At 43.7% G+C, this 14,889-nt stretch overlaps 1 protein-coding gene across 1 annotated transcript in view; it reads left to right on the forward strand.

The window, feature by feature from the left end:
• Positions 1-3,557: 3,557 nt before the first annotated feature.
• Positions 3,558-14,889, forward strand: part of TMPRSS4 (transmembrane protease, serine 4) — a 36,257-nt gene continuing 24,925 nt past the window's right edge. Inside the window, exons 1-2 of the mRNA XM_006833984.1 lie at positions 3,558-3,590; positions 14,179-14,212. Of these exons, the coding sequence (XP_006834047.1) occupies positions 3,558-3,590; positions 14,179-14,212 (67 nt within the window). The remainder of the gene's footprint in view (positions 3,591-14,178; positions 14,213-14,889) is intronic.

Consider the following 14,889-nt stretch of genomic DNA (forward strand, 5'->3'; position numbering starts at 1 on the left):
TAGGTCACATGACTCTTTTCAGGCCCCCCCATCTGCCTTGGTTGGAGTCCTGATGTGCTGCTGCGGGTTCAAAGTTGGTTTGAATCATAAGGTCGGCGGTTCAAGCTCACCAGCTGCTCCTTGGAAACCCTATGCAGGGTCGCTATGGGTCAGAACTAACTTGATAGCACTTAACAAGATTTGGGTGATTCAGTGGAACGTTCTCCCCTTCCATGAGGGAGATGCAACTTTGATTGCTGGCCCATACACTTCAAGCAAAGCTACCACCCATCTGTCAGTGGAGGCTTGTATGTGAATACAGTGCTGAACATGTTTCTATAGAACTTCCAGATCAAGACAGACTAGGAAGAAATACCTGGAGATCTACTTCTGAAAAACAGCCAATAAAAGCCCTGTAGATTATTTTGGTCTGATCCAAAATCATTCATGGGGATGGTGCAGGACTGGGCAGTATTTTGTTCCACTGAGACCAGGACTGACTCAGTGACTGCTAACAGCAACAACAACAACAACTGCCTCAGTCACTCTCCCCTAGGCACGTTCTAGCCCATCACATGCCCTCTTGAAATGAGGCTCCCCGGTCTAATAAAAGAATAAAATTAGTTTCCATTTGTTCAGTTCCTATTGCATATATGCCAGACCCTCTACTAGGCTGTTTCCCATTAATGTTTAGTAATTCGAGAAGCTACTATATCAAGTATTTGCCTTATTAATACTGTTATTAGTTACTGACAAAAATAATAGACTATGGGCACAAAGACTTAACCTATTTTGTTCACGTCTGGATTTCCAGCCCCCCAGAACAGTGGCTGACTGAATGGACAAATTATTATTATTACTACATTTATAATTATTCTTATTATGCTAAATAACATTTAATGTGCTGTTACTATGTGTCAGAACTGCTGCTATAGTCTATGCATATTTTGTTCTCCTTAGGAGAATGATAACATCTATTCTTTCACACATACACTATACATATGAAGGAAATTGAGACACTGAATGGCTAAACAAACAGGCCCTCCCCACCCCCACCCCGGGCCCCAGACCCATAAGTAACAGAGGTAGGATTCAGGAGTTCAGACCCAGGTTGCAGGATTCCAAGGGAAGAGCCTCACGAAACACTCATAAAATTACGTGAGTGGGAAGAAGGATAAAAGAGCTTCAGGTTATGCAACCGCAAAGTAATAGCTGTACAGAAGTCACTAAAGTTCCCTTGAAGTTCTAGGTATTTATAGGACAATGAGTTCAGAGTTTGTAGGAAAGACAGCAAGGAGTCACTACAGACCGTGGCCAGGAGATGGCAGTCCTTTGCTATTGCAGCTACCAGGTGTCCCCGCCTGCCCCTACCCCACCCCACCCCCAGGCTGGTTGTCATAGGAGCACCCAAACCAAGGAGAATGCTCAGTCCTGTCCTTGCACAGAATCATCACGGGGACCCTCCTTGAATTCTGTGTTGAGTTCTGCTCCCCAAACCTCTAAAGGGACTATAACTTTCTAAACTCCTCTATGTTACAAGCACCAAGCCTGGCGTATCTTCTCTTAGTCTTCCCAATAACCCTATGGAGTAGATCATGTTCTTCCCAAGTTATAGGTGAGGAAACAAAGATTCAGTAAAACTAAGTAACTTGTCCAGGACCACACACTGGTAAAGGCAGCAGTGGATTCCGGCCAGTGTGCCTAACTCAGAGCTTGGGAAAGCAGAGACAGAGAGCATAGGAAAAGCAAAGCAGCTAAGGCCCCTTGAACTACAAAGATTAATTGAGGGGACCAGGGCAAGCCTGTAAGATCCTGAGAGGGCCAGAAGGGCCTCCTGAGGGTTTGACAAGACTCATCAAAACTAGAAGGCAAAGCACTTCACATTAACACCTTGCCATCCAGATGTGGCGCTGTGGGTTAATGAGCTGGACTGCAAAGTCACTGAATTGCAAGGTCAGTGGTTCAAGCTCATGAGCTGCTCCTTGTAAACCCTATACAGGGTTGCTATGGGTCAGAACCGACTCGATGGCACTTAATAACAACAACAACAACACCATCTTGTGAAGTCAGTTTGATCAAATCCACATTCCAAAAGAGGAAACCTAGTCTGGGAAAAGTTAAGTGATTTACCTAAGCAGACAAATAGTGGAGTCAGACCCTATTACAACAAAGTCCTCTTCTACCCCACCTCCTCCTTAATGTTTAAAGGATGGTTCAGGACAAGCAAAATGAGTATGACATTTCAAAGATAGGATAAGCTTCATGGGATGCTTCTGTAGGCATCAGACTGTCTGATGTTCTATAGACATCAGATAGTACCACACCAGGACTTCCAGTAGCTAACCCCTAAAGGAGTCCTGGTGTGGTGTTATAAGATAAGCACTGGACTGCTAACCATGAGGTTAGTGGTTCAAACACACCAGCTGCTCCTCAGAAACCATATATAGGGTTGCTATGAGTTGGAACCGACTTCACAACACTTGACAACAACAGCAACAAGGTTCCTGGACAAGGTTCCTGTGTGGTATAGATGGTTTGAGACTGACTGCTAATCAAAAGGTTGGTTGTTCAAACCCACCCAGTGGCAACGTGGAAGACAGGGCTGGCAATCTGTTTTCATAAGAGAAAAGTCAAGAAAGCCTGAGGAGCTGTGACCTGCTCTGTAACACAGGGGATCAACATGAGCAGAATCAACGTGGCAATGGATTTCGGTTTTTGGAGTGTTTTTTAGGTATTGGTAAGAATACACACAGCAAAGCATACACCAATTCAACCATTTATACATGTACAATTCAGTGATATTGATGACAGTCTTTAATTATGCAACATTCTTAACCTCCTTTTCTGAGTTGTTCCTCTCCATTAGCATAAATTCACTGCCTCCTAAGGTTCCTATCTAATATTTTGAGTTGATATTGTCAATTTGACCTCATATAGGTAGTTCTTAAAAGAGCATAATGCTCAAGGCAGACATTTTCTTTTACTAGTTAAGCTAAACTGTTTTTTGGTGTCAAGAAGACTTTAAGAAATATTCTTGGTTTAAGGTTGAAAGATGATCTCAGGGCAAGTTTTAGGAGTTCATCCAGCTTCCATGGATTCAGAAAGTCTGGAGTCTAGGAGAATTTTAGAATCTGTCTTATGTTTCCCCTCTCCCCTTTTGGTCAAGATTGTTGTTGTTGTTGTTGTTAAGTGCCATCAAGTCAATTCTGACCCATAGTGACCCTGTATAGGGTTTCCAAGGAACAGCTGGTGAGTTTGAACCACTGATTTTGCAGTTCAAGTGACTTTGCAGTCTGATGCATTAACCCACAGAGCCACACCAGGATTAGCAGATCTAAAAGAAGCCCTGGTGGCACAGTAGTTAAAATGCTTAGCTGTTAACTGAAAGGTTGACTGTTCGAATCCATCAATTACTCCACAGGAGAAAGATGTGGCAATATGCTTTTGTAAAGATTCCAACCTTGGAAACCTATGGGTCAGTTCTACTCTGTTCTATAGCATCACTATGAGTCAGAATAAATTCAATATCAATGGAGAAAATAAAGACAACAGTCTGACCTCTGGTGGCTTAACCCCTGATGGCTATTCCACTCCCTTCAGCCATTGCCCAGGTATGCTGTTAGGTGTACAAAGTTGGGAGCATGTTCTTTCCCATCAGGCCCTGCTGTGGCATAAATGGACCCACCACTGTGTGGCAGAAAGGAAGCTGAACAAAGTAGAATTGTTGAGAATTGGGGAAGACTGCTTCCCGTAAGACCAAGAGAATACTCTTAGAGGAATTTATAAGGGTACCAGTTAACAGCAGCATCACCTGAAGGCAAGGATCCTCCAGTGGGGAAAAGGTCTTCCTTCAGTTCAACTCAACGCACTGGCACACATTAAAACCTCCTTCCTGTTGGTCTGCTAACCACAAAGCCAGCGATTCAAACGCACCAGTGATACCAAGGAAGAAAGATGAGGTTGTCTGCTTCCTTAAAGATCTACAATCCCAAGAACCTTATACAGGATCACTGTGCGTCAGAATCGACCCCACAGCAGAGAGTTTAGTTTTTTGGTCTTTCACGCTATCTTGCCATACAACCTAGGTAGAGAGAGTATAACTGCTCTGTGCCTTTGTTTCCCCACTTGTGAGACAAGAATAGTTGCATCATCTTCTTCCCAGGCCCTCCCTGGACTTAAGAGTTGTATCAAACACAAAGGCTGAGTCTTAAATAACAGCAGGTGAGTAGAAGGCTGGCAGCAGAATACTAGCAGGCCACCTGATACCTCCCGTTTGCCCTGTGCTCTGCCCTGGAGTCATTTTGTGCTTGGCTGGGGGCTGAGGCACTCGGCTCAAATTGCCAACAGGTCAGCACCTATGTGGTTTAGAACAAGGCAAATGGTTTCTAATGTAGCAGCCCAGGCTGAGGTTAGACCTGAGGGAAAACATTGTAAGGACGCAAGAATATAAGGCAGTAGCTAGGGAGAATGTTTCTGAGCCTTCTTAATAGGAGCGCTTGGATACCCACACTGTGTGGTCCAGGCTGAAGGAGATTGCCTAGTGGAGGGACACTTGGTCATCTCCTGAGAACTTTCCATGCACTTGGGACTGCTGTTCCACACCTGGTCTCACATCAGTTCCCTCCTGCCCTGCCCCATGGTCTTCGTGCCCCCTAGCCCCCTCTCCTTGCCTTACCTGTCATGACTGAGGCACCCAAGAGAGAGGCTCCTGGTTCCAGCCTAGCAAAGGCATCAAGTTGCCTACAGTTGCAGGTGAAACCACTGCAGAAGCTTGCAGCGGACTGGGCTGCAGGGTCAGGGGTCAGAAAGCAGTGTGAGGCCCCCTCACAGCCCCCTGAGCACCTGAGCCAGTCTGTCTGTTGTAGAACCCCACTCTGCAAGTTGATTCAGCAGCCTTGGGTCTCCTGGTTCACGTAGAGAACTTTCCACACCCCTTCCCCTGTGCTTTCCCTCACCTGCTGGAGCCACCAAGGACCTGTTTATCCCATCACCTAGCAACAGCAGCATCTCTGGCTCTAGGGTTTCCCTCTGAGACCATGGGAAGCCAAAAGCTCCCATCCATCAGGGCAGAACCAGAAAGCCCCTTTTTACATGATCCTGCTTTTTTTTTTTTTTTCCTTATTCCACACCCCAGAAACCCCAGTTCTGTCCCTGCTGACTTTTGTCCAAAGCAAAGAAGAGCATGCTCAGCACTGCAGAGAAAAAGAGTGGAATAAGGTCCCAGGGGCAGGCTGCTTGGCTAGAAAAGCAGACAAATGAGCTGGCCAGGCTGCTCAGGGCCTCCTCTTGCCTCATTGTTAGCCTGGTAGAGCACTTACCCATTTCATTATTAGTTGTTAACCCTTTAATCTGTGTCCCCATCTCCTAAGAAGAATTCCTAATTACCCACAAGGACACAGGTTCAGAGAAGTTGAGGGGTTTGCCCACACCACAGAGCAAGTCAGAAGGTCAGGCAGAATGAGAAATTATACTCCACCAACTGGTTCTTTGGTGCTTTCTCTGCAGCACACTTAATTAATCCTTACCCCATTGAAGAACAAATGCCGCCTTATGTTCTTAGTTCGTCATCTCTGAGCTGGAAGGGAAACCAGGACCCTGAGATGTTTGGTTGGAGCTGAGTTGAAACCAACCAAGAGTTTCCCCAGGAACTAAAACATAGCAGGGGCTGGGGGTAGCTGCGAGAGGAAACGGAAGGCAGAGGACAAAGGTGTAAATCTAATGGAGGAGGTAAGAAAGGGAGATAATATCAGTAAAACCCATACTAGGGGCCAAGCAGGGAATGCGGTAGTGCCGTATGATAAACGCTGGACCATGAATCACAACACCAACGGTTTGAGCCCACCAGCTGCTCCACAGGAGACGCAATGAGGCTTTCTGCTCCCACAAAGATTTAAAGTCTTAGAAACTCTATACCAGGTCACTGTGAGTTGGAACCAAGTTGATGGCACTTACCAACAACAAGGGGTCAAGCAATACAGTAGGTAGTTTGTTCTATACCCCAGTTCATGGGCGACTTGACTGAACAGAGGTCTGTCTCCCTTCCAAGGGAGGGCAGGGGAAAGGAGAGTGGCCTGGGAGTTGCTGGAGGTAATCTCTTAAAATTTCATTTTAATTATATACCAAGAGATTACGTTGAAGAAGAGTAGAGAATCAAAAGGACCGGTACCCAGTTAATGACACTGCTCCAATGAGTTCCTAAAATAGTGGGGAAATGAACAACTGAGTTCAAAAGTCTACCCACAAGGGCTGGTGTGCTACTTAACTTGCTATGAGCCCACCACATTATTTTTGTGAGCCTTGGTTTTCTTCTCTGTGAAATGGGTATTATTCTGAACATTAAATGAGATAGCAGTTATGAAAGAATGTTGTGTAAAATGATACAAAATTGCAGTCATGATTGTTCTGCCTCCACATTTGAGTCTTGGATGAATGTCTTTCATACTTCATTAATGTCCACCAATCAAGAATGTCAGCAACCAAGAAACAAGCAAGGGAAGAAGATTTTCTGACTTAGTAAGGCAATTGGCAGGTATTTCTCAGCCATCTAACACAACCCTGATGAAGCAGTTGGGTTAAGCATTGGGCTACTAAATTAAAGTTCAGTGATTCAAACCTACCAGCTGTTCGTTCCACAGGAGAAAGATGAAGCAGTCTGCTTCCATAAAGATTGGTGGTGGTGGTTTGCCAGCGAGTCAGCTCCAACTCATAACGAATCCTAGTGTGATGCTGCATACGCATTGGACTGCTAACCATAAAGTTGGCCATTGAAACCTACCAGCCTCTCCTTGGAAAGCGATACAAGGTCTCTATAAGTCAGAACCAACTTGATAGCATATAACAGCCACAACAGTATTTCTGAGGCTGTACTCGGGCTGCGAACCTTAAGGTCAGCGGTTCGAAACTACCAGCCGCTCCGCAGGAAAAAGATGAGGCTTTCTACTCCTGTAAAGATTTACACCCTCGGAAACCCTGTACAGGGTCGCTATGGGTCGGAACCGACTCGACGGCACTTAACAACAACAACAACAGCAAATCTTTACAGGGTATGAATGCCTCCTCTTTCTCCTGTGGATGACTGGTAGATTTAGACTGCTGACCTTGCAGTTAACAGCCCAGTTTATAAACCACTATATTACCTGGTCTCCTCCCATACAGTTTTGGAAACTCTAGGGAGTAGTTCTACACTGTCTTGTACAGTAGAATCAGAATTAACTTGATAACAGTGGCCTGGGGGTTTTGTTTTTGTTATTGTTGCTTTTAACAATTCCCATCCCCTCCCTCTCCTCCAGCTGGGACCTGCCTACCCTTCCAGTTTACTCCAGGCAACTGCATTCCCAGATGAACCCTTGGGACAATAGCTGAATGGATGAGTCGGGTTATGCTTCAGACTCAATCAACAAAGTAGACAGGTCGACCAACCAGCAGCCTGAGTAAAAAGGGAGAGGTTAATGCCTGGGCTTGGCTGGAGCTGGACTGGGGACCAACTTGTGTCTAACAGTTGAGTTCAAGTTGGCAATAAAGAGACCCTTTCTTCAAAACAAACCTGGTTTTTTGATAGTCTCTCAGCCCTCTTCTCTATATCAACTCCAGGGCAAGACACTTCCTCTGTCTGGGCCTAAGTTTTCTCACCTGAAAGTAAGGGGTGACCTGGGACTGTCTCTAGGGACTCTTCCAGCTTTGTAACCTATGCTCATGGCAGACACCCAACAGAGTAAATGGGGCCGTCTGGATATTTGACTTTTACCTGGTACACACATCTCTTAAGCCCATCCCCTCTTTCCCTCATCTCAGGATTGCTTTCGGGCTAAGAGAAGATGCAGCTGGTTGTGGGTCCCAGTCTCTATCCTGCTAAGAAAAAAAATTGATATTGATATTACCAATCATCACTCAAAGCAGTAAACACCCCCCCTGCCTTACCCTTCATACTCTCTATCTGTGACTTTCAGTAGCTCCCCTTCCCAAAAGTTTAGCAACCCAGAATCTCTGATATCTCTGTATCAGAGATATTTGCCAAAAAGCCATTCAGTTAAACGAAAGAAAGTGGCACTAAATGGAAGAATCCAGGCGGCATGGTCACCAGAGCAGGACCACTGACCCCTCAAACCACACATTCGACCCCTTTTGAATTTTCTTTATGAACCTCAGGGACACAGTATTGTTCATAATCCTGTAGTGCATGGCATATTTTCATGATTGGTTCATGCAGGGCCCACTTTTAACTAACTTGTTGTTGTTAAGTGCTGTCAAGTCGGTTCCAACTCAGAGACCCTGTATAGGGTTTCTGAGCAGCTGGTGGATTGGAACTGCCGACCTTATGGTTCACAGTCCAGTGCTGATGCCTACAGAGCTACACCAGGAGTCCAGCCAGTTCACTGATTTTCACAATTTCGTCACAATTCCATGAGCCCCACACCACCTCAAAAAGATAGGACTTAACCATAACCCACATCGAGCCATTAGACTCTTCTTTCATACACACACACCCTCCTGATGAGGTGAGTAGGCAAGTCATTTTGTTTATTAACTTGACAAATATTGACAGTTCATCTTTGATAGGCCAGAAGAGACCAGCATCATCCTGAATCCCATGTGTATCATGTCCTTACTTCCTTATGAAAAGCATTCTACTCTGTGCATCAACTTCTGGAGCTTACAATTTTCCCTCAACATGAAGTTGCTAAAACCATCCGTATTCTGTTGTGTCACTATAGCTGGTTTTGACTGCAGTATAATAGTCCATTGTATGAATACCCCACAATAAGTTTCTTAGAAGCTATCTTGCGAGTACGTACTAAAACGATAAATCTTTCATTTAACAAATATTTATTAAATACGCATCATGTGCCATGCAAGGAGCCCTGTTGGCACAAGAGTTAAGCAGTCAATTCAGCTGCTAATTGAAAGGTTAGTGGTTCGAAGTCACCCAGTCGTTCTGTAGTAGAAAGACCTGATAATCTGTTCCTCTAAACAAGATAATCCAGAAAGCCCTATGGGGTAGCTCGACTCTTCACATGGGGTTACTATGAGTCAAAAGCCAACTAACTAGCATTGAAAAACAGCATGTGTAATCATTCTAGGAAGCCCCACAGATATACTAATTCACAAGATCGGCATAGACCCTGTAAGTCTAGCTTACAGTATTTATTTAGTTTATTTTCTCTCTTTTTTGTTTTCAAGCATGTGTGGGATTTCTTTTGGAACAACCATTATTCAGTGAAGGATTCCTGGTAGTGTAGTGGATTATAAACTGGGCTGCTCACCTCAAGGTCAGCAGTTTGAATCTAACAGTCGCTCCATGGGAGAAAAGAATTACAGGCTCAGAAACCCTAAACAGGGTCACTGTAAGTCAGAACCAACCCCACAGCACACCATCACCACTACTATTCAGTAGGTAGTAATTGAAAATATATTAGCCAAAGGAGTACTTAGGCTATGTCACTTCCGAGATGAAGAAAACAAGACCACAGACAATGCCAATAATGAGCTCTGTTTTGTACGTTCTGTGCCTCAGCTTCCAGCACAGTTCTGGACCATTAAAAATGTACAGTCAATATTTGTTTAATTAATAATAAGCAAAAGAGATTTGTCCTACTTACTTCAACAAACACAGACCTATATGCACAGGTAGACAGTGAAAAAGAATCAATTGATGGGAGACTGGTCCACTAAATGGGTGCTCTTGGTACCCCTCCAGTCTACTCCTCCCCTAGTATTCCACATCTCAGCAAATACCCTCTTACCTGCTTAACTAAAAATTCAAGAGAATCCAATTCATTGGATAAGCATATTGCCTTTGTCTTCAAAACAGACCTTGAGTCATTCTTTTGTCAATCTTGCCCTCTCCCCCATATTCTGTTATCTTCCTCTTGCTTACTTCCCCTGACACCCAGATCTACAGTCTGTTCCTCAGACACACCAAGCTCAGGTATCACCTCCTTGGATCAGAGCGACCCTCCCTAACTACCCTGGCCCCTTCCCTAGGCTTCCCACAAGATGTCTCCAGCCATTGTCTTTGTATAGCTCTCACCACTCTGATCTTTTCTGGGTAAAAGGGAGAGCCTTGCCTGTCTTGTCTAGACCCTTACTCCATTCTTCTGTATTTCTCATTTGCCTTTGAATCCACAACTCCTAGAGCAGTGACTGGTTCAAGGTAGATAACCAACAAGTAATTCTTTCATTGAATAATTAATTGTCTAATATTATCCTCATAATTGGTATCAATCCTTTTCACCCTTGACTTGACTGAGTTAGAAGAAATGACTTTGAAAGCTGTAATGTGCTGATCTTGTGGGAGTTACTGTTGGTATTATTATTAGCTAACCATAGCCACAGGAGCTCTGGTAGCATAGTGGTTACGAATCGGGCTGCGAACCTTAAGGCCAGCGGTTCGAAACTACCAGCCGCTCCACGGGAGAAAGATGAGGCTTTCTACTCCCATAAAATTTACAGACTTAGAAACCCTATACAGGGTCGCTATGGGTCGGAACCGACTTGACGGCACTTAACAACAACAACCATAGCCACAGGAGCTCTCGTAGCATAGTGGTTACAAATTGGGCTGCAAACCTAAGGTCAGCAGTTCGAAACTACCAGCTGTTCCGTGGGAGAAAGATGAGGCTTTCTGCTCCCATAAAGATTTACAGCCTTGGAAACTCTGTACAGGGTCACTATGAGTCAGAACCGACTCCATGGCAACTAACAACAACAACCATGGCCACAACAACACAGTCAACTCAATCCATTCTCATCTCCTTCCTGGGAATAGTCCTTCCATCCAGGCCCTTGTGATAGTGGAAGAGAGACAGCTGGGACTGAACTATGGAACAGACCCCCGAGTTTAATTGTTTAGCAGTCATTTATTGAGCCTTAACCAGGCATAAGCCTGGTGTTAAACACCAGGTCACAGTGACCATGTAATGGGAGAAATGCTATATTGGAGACCTGCCCAAATGCTATGGAACACAGAGGATAAGGGAGATTAGGGACACCAGATGTCTTCACACTTAATCTTCACAGTAGCACTTTGAAGCAGGTGTTAGTGTGTCCATTTTACAGAATATAAACAAACCTGGAGCTCAGAGAGGTTAAGTGTCTTGCCTAAACCAACTGACCAGTTATTCTTGAGTCATTTCTAACTTGTGGAGACCTCATGTGTATCAAAGTAGAACTATTCACTAAGGGGTTTCCAAATGGCTGATTTTCACGGGACCTTTCTTCTGAGACTTCCTCCTTTCGGTGGATGCCAACCTTCAAGTTTTCAATTAGCACTACCCAGTCTTACCCAAGGACACACAGTAAACCAGAGGCAGACCTGTAGACTCCTGAGCCCGGCCGTCTCAGCTACACCACATCCTTCTAGCAGAGTACAGACTCAAGTTTGGAAAGAAAGGAAGGACCTCATCCTTCCAATGATTAATCTGTTGTACTCAGCCCTGCGGGGTAGTTAACACCCAGAGACACTATATCTAATACAGGAAACTCACTCGGGGGATACAAGATGCTCTCTTGCTCCCCAACTAGAGATGTGCAGGGCTCTGTGGCTCCTCCAGCCACTATAGGAGATGGTCTTGACCTCAGCAGATGGGTCAGGCAAGTCCCTGGGTGGAGACCCAGAACACAGGCAGGCCCAGGCTTTGAACATTCCTGCTGTTTACCCAGGATTCTGTGCCAGACTAGGAAAGAGAAGGAAGGTTTCTTGGAGGTGCGTGAGAGTGCCCACTGGCAGCACCCTCCCTTTAACCAGGGTCATGCAGGAAAGAGGGTGCATGAGCTCTGTGGTTTAGCCTTGTGTGCAACTCCTGTGTGGTAGATTCCCTGTGGCATATGTGCATTGAGTTCACACATGGAGTAGTATAAGTGGGAAAAACAGTGCCTATATATGTATTTGTATATGTGTGTGACCTATGACCTTACTCTCACAAATAGCAGTGTTTGGGAGGATTTTTGTTCTTGTTTGCTTGTCTTTGTATAACATATATTCAGTAAAGTACTCAAATTTAAAGTACACAACTCAGTGACTTTTTACACATATATACACTCATGTAACCTACACTCAGATCAAGATAAAGCCTCCACTGTACTCATTCTTAGTTAATAATTTCCCCTAAAACTCCACAGTGGTACCCTTAAACTTCATATGTTAAGTGCTATTGAATTTTACCTTAAACTTCATATGTTGTTGTTAAGTGTTGTCAAGTCTGTTACAACTCATAACAACCTTATACAGGACTTCCAAGGGACAGCTGGTGAGTTTGAACTGCTGACCTTTCGGTTAGCAGACCAGTGCTTATTCTACAGTGCCACACTTCATGTAAATGGAATTATATAGAGTATATTCTTGTGTTTGGTTTCTGTCCTTTCTAATGAATCTATGAAATTTATCCAGATCTTGCTTTGATCACTAGCTTATTCTTTTCTATTGTTACATTATACAAATATTCTATATAACAAATTATTAATCTACTCTAGCAATATTGCATTAGGCAAATCTGCTACACAAGACCTCTTTAAAGTATTGAAGAGCAAAGATGTCAGCTTGAGGACTAAGGTGGCCTGACCCAAGCCATGGTATTTTCAATAGCCTCATGTGCATCTGAAAGCTAGACAGTGAATAAAGAAGACCGTAGAAGAATTAATGCTTTTGAGTTATGGTGTTGGAGAAGAATATTGAAAGTGCCATGGGCTGCCAAAAGAAATAATAGATCTGTTTTCGAAGAAGTGCAGTCAGAGTGCTCCTTGGAGGCCAAGATGACCAAACTTCATATCTCGTACTTCACACATATTGTCAGGAGGGACCAGTCACTGGAGAAGGATATCATGTTTAGTAAGGTGCAGTGTCAGAGAAAAAGAGGAAGACCCCCAATGAGATGGATTGGCCAAGTGGCAGCATCGATGGACTCAAGAGTGACAACAGTAGTGAGGTTGGCCCAGGATCAGGCAGCATTTCATTCTGCTGTGCATAAGGTCACTATGGGTTGGTACCAACTCAATAGCACCTAACAACAACAACAGCAGCAGTAATTGACATTTGGGTTTTCCCAATTTTTATCTTCTATGAATGGTTTGGTGCTGTGGGTCAATGCACTGGATTACAAAGTTGATTTGAACCACAAAGTCAGTGGTTCAAGCTCACCAGCTGCTCCTCAGAAACCCTACAGGGTCACTATGGGTCAGAACTGACTCAACAGCACTTAACAACAAATGACAACAATGAATGAAGCTTTTGCAAATATTCATGTACAGGGTGTTTGCTAGATATATCATTTATCTCAGGTATATCCCATAATTGCTCAGCCATCAAATCATAAAATTGTCATAAGCTTATCTTTACTAGATTCAGACAATTTCCCAAAATATTTGCACCAATTTGTATCCCACCAACAATATATGAGAGTTGCTCCATATCTTCACCAACTCTCAGTATTGTCAGGTTTTATTAGTTTTAGACTATCTGGTGTCTATGAAGAGATAACTTATTGTGGTTTTAATTTGCATTTGCCTCATAAGTAATAGGAAGGAGCTCTGGTAGCATAGTGGTTTCGAGTTAGGCTGCTAACCTCAAGGTCAGCAGTTCGAAACTACCAGCCATTCCATAGGAAAAAAAATGAGGCTTTCTGCTCCCGTAAAGATTTACAGCCTCAGAAACCCTTTACAGGGTTACTATGAGTCAGAACTGACTCCATAGCACATAACCACCACCACCAATGAAAAATAGTGTGGCGTTGTAGGATAAGCACAGGGCTGCTAACTGCAAGGTTTTCTGTTCAAACCAACCAGTCACTCCTCAGAAACCCTATGAGTTGGAACTAACTTGATGGCACTTAACAAAAACAACAATGATTAATAAAAATTTGAGCACCTTTTGGTGTACTTATCTGTCCTTTTGTGGTTTGTCTGTTCAACTTTTTACAGAACACAATGTCTATAAAAATAGACAAATGACTAACAAAAACAGAGAGCAGAACAGAGCCATCTTGAGAGAGAGCATTACACCCCAGCTCAGCAACTCATCATTTCTACAATTGCAAACTAGTCACTGCAAATAGCAAACTAATCATTCTGAACAAATTACCTGGATATCACCAAGGCCCTCGACTTAGTTTCAGCAGGGATAAGAGGATGCAAACTATGAACAACAGCCAGCCCCCGCCTGAGAGTTTCCCTTATCCAACTTACTGACTGCTTTTCTTTCACTTGCAGGATCCTGACAGTGATCAACCCCTGAATAGTTTCGGTAAGTTCAGGTCTGACTTTCTTTGTCTACCTCAGCCTCTGATTATCAATGATCAAATAGTTCCTAAACTCCTTTTGTGAACCCTTCATAACTACAACCAAGTGTCAAATGCTTTGGGGAGTATCCATCCATCCATCATTCAGCAAACAGTTATTGAGCACCTATAAAGTCCCACCATCCATTCTAAAAGTAGGAGGCATGGCATCTGGAGAAACAAGAACAACAAACCTAACATCCCAAGAGTAGTGGTTCTCTGTCTCATTCATTCAGTTACTGATTTGCTTATTCATTCAACAAAAATGTGAGTGTCTGCCATATGCCAGGCCCTGAACTGGGCTATAACAGTCCGTAAGGCAGGCCAAATTCTCACAGTGTATAGGTGAGTCATGCTATCAAGGTACAGATTGGACAATGTTGTTTTCACCTATAGGAAAGTAAATGCCAGTGTTTGCCTGGTTTACAGGAGAAAAATATATATGTAAAATTTAAGGAGTGTTCTTCATTAGATTTTCTTAAACCTGTTTAGCCTGCTAGATCAACAAAATGAATGGGCAAAGAATATGAACCAATTTTTTAAATGTCCAATCCCACTCACTTCAACAGCTTACTTATTTCATGACACTGAGTCATGAGTTTCTAATGACCACGGATGATATAATCTTCAGCAAGTAAGACAG

The sequence above is a fragment of the Chrysochloris asiatica genome, unplaced genomic scaffold (assembly GCF_000296735.1).
Source record: "Chrysochloris asiatica unplaced genomic scaffold, ChrAsi1.0 scaffold00008, whole genome shotgun sequence".
Lineage (NCBI taxonomy): Eukaryota > Metazoa > Chordata > Mammalia > Afrosoricida > Chrysochloridae > Chrysochloris > Chrysochloris asiatica.